At 46.2% G+C, this 7,987-nt stretch overlaps 1 protein-coding gene across 1 annotated transcript in view; it reads left to right on the top strand.

Moving 5' to 3' along the window:
* The window catches only part of TM4SF19 (transmembrane 4 L six family member 19), a 13,636-nt gene extending 6,629 nt beyond the window's left edge, over window positions 1-7,007 (top strand). Inside the window, exons 3-6 of the mRNA XM_014545290.1 lie at window positions 1,011-1,212; window positions 1,919-1,996; window positions 5,589-5,758; window positions 6,094-7,007. Of these exons, the coding sequence (XP_014400776.1) occupies window positions 1,033-1,212; window positions 1,919-1,996; window positions 5,589-5,758; window positions 6,094-6,277 (612 nt within the window). The 5' untranslated portion in view covers window positions 1,011-1,032 and the 3' untranslated portion in view covers window positions 6,278-7,007. The remainder of the gene's footprint in view (window positions 1-1,010; window positions 1,213-1,918; window positions 1,997-5,588; window positions 5,759-6,093) is intronic.
* The last annotated feature ends 980 nt before the right edge of the window (window positions 7,008-7,987 follow it).

The following is a 7,987-nucleotide window of genomic DNA, read 5'->3' as shown; positions in this document are numbered from 1 at the left end:
GCTGTCACTGGAGCTGAGAGCCGGCTTTAGCTCTGAGTCCCGGCTCCAGCTTGAGGCCTCGGCTGCTGAAAGCAGGTATCTGGGTTTGTTTGGCTTCTATAATTGAAACACTGTTGCAGCTCCAGCTCTGAGGCCCGGGGGGCTGAAAGCAGGTTTCTGGGGTTTGTTTATCTTCTATAATTGCAACATTGTTTCTTAGAGTGCAGCTCAGAGGCCAGCAGCTGCAGGCGGGGAAACTTGGCTTCCTCCATCACAGGAGCAAGCAAGCCTTCTGTTCGCTTCAGCTGCCTGGCTGCCGGCCGCCATCTTGGTTGGCAGTTAATTTGCATATCGCCCTGATTAGCCAGTGGGAAGCGTGTCGGAGGTATGGTTAATTACTATGTTTGTCTATTATTAGATAGGATATTTGTGAGATGAAACAAAGTATCTATTCAAATCTTTTCCCCATTTTTTAATCATTGTTTGTCTTCTTATTATAGAGTTTTAGATACACGTCCTTTGTCAAATGTTATGTATTCACATTCCCATACATATTTACAAAATGTATATTGTATTTTCTCCCAGCCTGTGGTTTGCTTCTTCATGTCCTTAATGATGTCTTTTGAAGGGCAACATTTAAAAAAATGTTTTTATTGATTTCAGAGAGTGAAGGGTAGGGGGATAGAGAGATAGAAACATTGATGTGAATAGATCAATTGTGGCATATCCATACAATTGAATACTACTAGGCAATAAAAAACAAAAAAACCTCAATAGTATTAAAGTGAAAGAAGCCAGAAACAAAGACTACTCACTCTATGATGGGATGAGGAGCATGTATGTATGAGTCGAAGTTGGCAGAAAATGGAGCAATTAAACCTTATCTATTGGGGGATATTTATAAGAGGCTGAGTTTTGAAGCAAGTTCCTTGGTTCTTCTGTCCGACCCTGGGAGGTGAAGTATCTGTGTGTCTTCCCCACCCCATGCTCCCAGTAGCAGAGCTAACATGACCGTCCTCCCTTCGTTCCAGGACACTGTGCTCTCCCTGCAGGATGGCATGCTCAAGGACCTGCTCCCGCATCCTGGGGCTGAGCCTCGGGACTACAGCCCTGTTTGCTGCTGGGGCCAACATGGTGCTCCTCTTTCCTAACTGGGATGTGACCTACCTGTTGAGGGGCCTCATTGGCAAGCATGCCATGCTGGGCTCTGGGCTCTGGGGAGGAGGCCTCATGGTAAATGTCCTGGGTTCTCTGAGAGAGAACTCCCAAAGTGCCCCTCAGGGATGAAATAGGGAGGTGAAGGGGGAGGAGTGTTTTGATTCCTTGCAAATGAGTTTGATCTAACAAGCTGGTCTGGAGTCTATAGCAACTCCAAAGGATAGAAGAGTCTAGGACAGCGGCTCTCAACCTGTGGGTCGCGACCCCTTTGGGGGTCGAATGACCCTTTCCAGGGGTTGCCTAAGACCATCGGAAGACACATATATAATTACATATTGTTTTTGTGATTAATCACTATGCTTTAATTATGTTCAATTTGTAACAATGAAAATACATCCCGCATATCAGATATTTACATTACGATTCATAACAGTAGCAAAATTACAGTTAAGAAGTAGCAACGAAAATAATTTTATGGTTGGGTCACAACATGAGGAACTGTATTAAAGGGTCGCGGCATTAGGAAGGTTGAGAACCACTGGTCCAGGAAGACTTGCTGGATTTTGGACTAGGCATACTAGGTGTGAACGTTGCCATCAACAGAGTCAGGGCAGGCTAGTCATCCAAAACCGAGTCCTGACAGGCAAAACCAAACCCTCTGGGAAAGAGAGGATAATCAAGTCCACGGGAGGTGCCCAACCACACTGGTGCAACAGCCACAGGTGGCGGCAAGAAGTGTCCATTACCCAGTCTCGTCCTAACGCTCTTTCTCCTCTCCCAGGTCCTCACTGCAGCCACCCTCATCTCCCTGATGGGCTGGCGATACGGCTGCTTCAGCAAGAGTGGGCCCTGCCGAAGCGTAAGCACCAGACTTCACTCTTCTAAACCTAGAATGTCCCCACATCCCATTACTTCAGAGGCCCAGTGGTAAAAAGGCAATTTTGGTCTTGGGGTTTGAAGTCAGGTCCTGATCATGCCCCTTAATCACCCTAAGCTCTTGGGCAAGTTGCTTAACTTTTCTGAGCCTCAGGTCCTCATCTGTAAAATGGGGGTTAATAGAATCAAGTCAATGACCCTGTTATTTAATTAACCATAAATGTTGTAATGAACCATGAATGTTGTAATGAACCATAAATGTCTATACAAATGTGAGAACTGTTGTTATTAATTTTTTAGCTTATTGAACAATATGAACATGAGTTATGTACATGGCAATCATGTTGTTTTATAATTTTAATATATTTTTATTGATTTCAGAGAGGAAATTGAGAGGTAGAGAGAGAGATATAGAAACATCAATGATGAGAGAGAGAATCATTGGTTGGCTGCCTCCTGCACGCCCCTTACTGGGGATCGAGCCCGCAACCCGGGCATGTGCCCTTGACTGGAATTGAACCTGGGACTTTTCAGTCCGCAGGCTGACACTCTATCCACTGAGCCAAACCAGCTAGGGCAGTGGTCGGCAAACTCATTAGTCAACAGAGCCAAATATCAACAGTACAACGATTGAAATTTCTTTTGAGAGCCAAATTTTTTAAACTTAAACTATATAGGTAGGTACATTGTTATTAACTTAATTAGGGTACTCCTAAGCTGGCCTTTGCTAAAAAACGTCCTCAATCTGATTGAGGTACGTTCGCTGAGGTCCACCCCTTCCAACTCTCCCATCCACACTTGTCTTGTATACTTGTTTCGTCTATCTCCTTTCCGAAAACCGACTTCTGCGCATGGGCCATGAAGTTTCAATCGCACTGTACGTGCACGCCCACACGTGGTATTTTGTGGAAGAGCCACACTCAAGGAGCCAAAGAGCCGCATGTGGCTCACAAGCCGCGGTTTGCCGACCACTGAGCTAGGGAGTAATCATGTGTTTTTGAAAGAAAATTTCTTGCCTATTTTGTTTAAATTTTTCTGTGAGCTGGAAGGTTCTCCAGAGATCATCTAAGGACTAGATTCTAGTCTAACCTCTCCATTTTACAGATAATGAAACTGAGGCCCAAATACATTTGCACTTTATCAATTACAGTAGCATCTATATTTATTTGAAAACTCTGTTTTCTTACACATTATGTTGCCTATTCATTCTCAGACACGTGGATTGGTGGCCTCCTTACAGTAACCCCACAGCCTACTTTGGTATCTGCCACCCATATAGTGGGAACCCCCTGATTCAGAATTATATGCTAAAGAATTAAATATAAGCACCCACACATTTCACTCACTGTCTGTTCTCAGTCACATCTGTTTTCCCCTAAGGGGATGGTTCTCAGGTTGAGCTACACCAGAACCCTCTGGGTTTCTGATTCAGTAGGCCTGGGGTGGAGAGGGAAATTTTGCATTGCTAACAAGTTTCCAGGTGAGGTGATTGACGCTGCTGGGACAGGGACCACATTTTGAGAATTACTGTCCTAGGCTTATATCAGAGTAATTAATCTTGAATCTTTTAACTTAGAGTCAAAGCTTACCACGCACCTGGCCCTGCCTGGGTAGCTCAGTTGGTTAGAGCATCGTCCTGATACACCAAGGCTGTGGGTTTGATCTCAGGTCAGGGTATATACAAGAATCAACCAATTAGTGCATAAATAAGTGGAACAATATATATCTCTCTCTCTCTCTCTTTCTCTCTCTCTCTCTCTCTCTCTCTCTCTCCCTCCCCCCTTTCCTCCCTCCCTCCCTTACCCTCTCTCAAATCGATAAAAACTAAAAACAAACAAACAAAACCTTTCTCTGTGCCCTCCCAAGCTTCAAACCAGCTTGACATCAGTGGGGGAATTACTATGATTCTGTATAAAAACTATTTATACGTGTGTTTTGTAATTTTAAAACATGTATTCTTTGGAAAGGAGAATAAAATATCTAGTATCCTGGGAAAGAAGACAATTTGGAAGCAAGCTAAAATCCTGCCAAGAAAATAAACTCATTGCTATCCTTTGGGAGGGGAGAGTAGTGTACAGACGAGAAAAGTACAGCGACAGACTGGTGTCATTTCAGAGTTGACTGCTGTTTGTCTCTGTTTCTCTTCTTCTCTGTCTCTGTCTCTGTCTCCCTCCTTCCCTGCTTCCTCCCTCCCTCCCTTTCATGCTTGATTTGAACAAGACTGGAATCAGGGATGGGATGGAAGAAAATACAGCTTTGCCTTAAAAGAGTCAGAAGAGGGCAAACGACAATCCGACTCTTTAACTCAGAGGCTGAATGACTGAAGTCTGGGCTTTAAAGTTTTGTGTGTGAAACATTGAAAGATGTGAAAGAGCAACACTGATCAGTTGCCTCCTATACTGATCAATGCCTCAACCGGGGATCCAACCCGCAACCTAGGTGTGTGCCCTGCCCGGGAATTGAGCCCACCATGGGCGTACAGGATGATGCTCCAGCCAATTGAACCTCACCAGTCAGGGCTGAGCTTAAGAGTTGTTGATGCCAACCTGTTGAGAAGATCCCGAGGGCCTGCGGACACAGGCAGATCCAGGTTCAAGTGCCAGTGTTCCCCCTTCTCAGTTCTTTCTCTTCCACCCCTTCCTAGTTCTACCCTGTGACCCCTCATCAGCCACCCTTCCTTGGTCAAGCTTTAAAGGAGGTGCCATGGGTGGGAGTAGCCCCGTGTGACATCATGGCGAGAGCCTGAGCACCAGAGAAGTTTCCAGGTGGCCTCACAAGTCACCTAGTCACGACCCCATCTCAAACTGTTTCTTTTCTTTTCTTTTCCTTCTTTCTTTCTTTCTTTCTTTCTTTCTTTCCCTTCCTTCCTTCCTTCCTTCCTTCCTTCCTTCTTTCCTTCCTTCCTTCCTTCCTTCCTTCCTTCTTTCCTTCCTTCCTTCCTTCCTTCCTTCCTTCTTTCCTTCCTTCCTTCCTTCCTTCCTTCCTTCTTTCCTTCCTTCCTTCCTTCCTTCCTTCCTTCTTTCCTTCCTTCCTTCCTTCCTTCCTTCCTTCTTTCCTTCCTTCCTTCCTTCCTTCCTTCCTTCTTTCCTTCCTTCCTTCCTTCCTTCCTTCCTTCTTTCCTTCCTTCCTTCCTTCCTTCCTTCCTTCTTTCCTTCCTTCCTTCCTTCCTTCCTTCCTTCTTTCCTTCCTTCCTTCCTTCCTTCCTTCCTTCTTTCCTTCCTTCCTTCCTTCCTTCCTTCCTTCCCCCCCCCCCTCTTTATTTCTTTTTGTTAATCCTCACCGGAGGAGATATTTTTCCCATTAATTTTAGAGAGAGTGGAAGGGACAGGAGAGGAGGAGGAGGAGAGAGAGAGAGAGAAAGAGAGAGAGAGAGAGAGAGAGAGAGAGAGAGAGATGTGAAAGAGCCACATCAAGTGGTTGCCTCCCTCACATGCTCCTCCAACCAGGGAGGGGAACCCGCATCCCAGGTACATGCCCTTGACCGGAATTGAACCCGCTACCCTCCGGTTGGCGGCTGATGCTCTAACCACAATCCATGCCAGCCAGGGCTCACTATTTTTTCTCTCCCTCTGCAGATGCTCGCTGCTCTATTATCAAGTGGCCTGGCTTTGCTTGGAGCCTTGATTTGCTTTATTACTTCTGGAGTAGCCCTGAAAGATGGTCCATTTTGCATGTTCGATGTCTCATCCTTCAACCAGACGCAAGCTTGGAAATATGGTTACCCATTCAAAGACCTACACAACAGGTAAATGGATGGAGACCTGAATGGAGTTTCAGCCTTTTCAGAGAGAGAGAGAGAGAGAGAGAGAGAGAGAGAGAGGGATTGGGGGGAGGGGGAAGGAGAGTGGCAGAGAAAGAGAGAGAGAAAAAGAGAGAGACTACAAACTCCTTTTGGTGATGCATTCTAGCATCTCACTCCTCTGATGCTCAAACATTGCAAATGCAGCCACAATAGTCACCCTCAAGAATGAGTCTAGGCTTGTGACCTGAGCTGGGGGAGGCCCCGGCTGTCTGTTGAGGTTGCTTATTTGGCATTTCTTACTTGTTCCTCAACCCCTGTCTCTTTATTTGTGGGAACAGGAATTATTTATATGACCGTTCCCTCTGGAACTCGGTCTGCCTGGAGCCTTTGAAAGCTGTCATTTGGCACGTGTCCTTCTTCTCCGCTCTCCTGTGCATCAGCCTCCTCCAGGTTCTCCTGGTGGTCACTCACTTCTTCAACGCCTTCCTGGGCCTTTTCTGCAGCCTCTGTGAGAAGCCATAGGCAATGCCACTTCACGGACACGGCTTTCATCAGAAACTGCCTTGAATCCTTTCTGCCATTAGGGTTTATGGGTATGAATCACAAACAGACTTCCCTTTTAGGTATTCCTGTGATAATTATAGCAATAATAATTCCTTGCAAGTATGTTGCATGACATTATGCATTTTAAATCACATTGTAAACTGCATGACATATTAATAGAAGGAATAATTGTCATTTTTATTGTGTAAGAACTTAGTCCATAAAATGTCCTCCAGCCATGATCTCATTTCAGCTTAACAACCCCATAAAAGTTGCCACATGTAACCGATAGAGAAGTTAAGGCTCCTACAGGATAATGGACTTGCTTCCCCAAAGCACTCAGTTAGGTTCAGGTAAAGTCAGTACTTGAGCTCCTATCTTCTAAATTCATCAGTAGTTATGGACTAAACTATATGTCCCTCCCCCGCCCACCCCCGCCCCAAACTCACAGGTTGAAGCCCTAACCCCCAATGTGACTTTATTTGGAGAAAGGACCTTTACGGAGCTAATTAAGGTTAAACAAGGTCATAAGGGAAGGACTCTAATCCAGGAGGACTGACATCCTTTTAAGAAGAGGATGAGATACCAGATCTCTCTCTACATGAGCACCAGAGAAAGGGACATGTGAGGACATAGCTAGAAGGTTGCCAACTGCAAGCCAAGGAGAAAGGCCTCAGACACCAACCTTGTTAGCACCTTGATCTTGGACTCCCAGCCTCCAGAAAATAAATTTCTGTTGTTAAAGCCACCCAGTCTGTGGTATTTTGTTACAGCGCCCTGAGCTGGTTAACCCCCCGGTGTTTCTTTTCACTAGCGTCGGAGCAGTTCAGTAAGTGGCATACACTGAGCATACACTGTGTGCCTGGCATTCCGGCTGTGCATGCGGCCAGGGGGCTGATGCTCACTAGCTGTGTATCTTTGGACCTCTATGGGTCTCAGGGTTCATGCCAATTTATTTTAAACATATTTTTTTGTTAATTTCAGAGAAGAAGGGCGAGGGAGAGAGATGGAAACATCACTGATGAGAGAGAATCATTGATCCGCTGCCTCCTGCATGGTCCCTACTGGGGACCGAGGCTGCAACCCCTGCACGTGCCTGAAAGGTTCGGAGTGGGCCGGGGTTGCGCACCTATGACATGAGGCCATAATGTATCAAAAAAGATTTTATTCCCAAACACCTGAGTGCAGGGGGGCTGAGACCGAGAAAGGCATCAGCGAAGAGAGCAGGGAGAGAGAGGTTTTCACTAATTTTTGCAGGCTGTAAGCCGCTCTGCTGACATAAGGGTCCGGTCCGTCCTTGGTTCCTCCCGGGCCAGGTGTCTTCTGGTTATCCGAGCTATGCTGTGCTCAAGGCTGCAAGCTTTCTGCAAGAGATCTGCTAAGCACAATAAGTTTTCCTCTGCCCTGGTTTATTCTCTTCAACCCTTTCAGTGCCCTGACTGGGAACTCAACGGTGACCTCCTGGTTCTTAGGTCGAGGCTCAACCACTGAGCCACACGGGCAGGGCACGTGTCACTTTCTTAAGATTGTGAAGCGGTTAATAAGAGCGAATGCGTAATAAAATATTTTGTAAACCAAGGCAGAACTACATCAATTTGGGCCGAAATTACAGTACGGCGTTCTTGGCCGGGTCTGCCCGGCAGCGGTGCGCAGGCGCGGGGAAGAGCCCTCCGAGGAGGGGGAGCCGCT

This window comes from Myotis brandtii, unplaced genomic scaffold, assembly GCF_000412655.1.
Source record: "Myotis brandtii unplaced genomic scaffold, ASM41265v1 scaffold4, whole genome shotgun sequence".
NCBI lineage: Eukaryota > Metazoa > Chordata > Mammalia > Chiroptera > Vespertilionidae > Myotis > Myotis brandtii.
The sequence above is the reverse complement of the archived record's forward strand: the minus strand, read 5'-3'. Positions and strand labels throughout refer to the sequence as shown.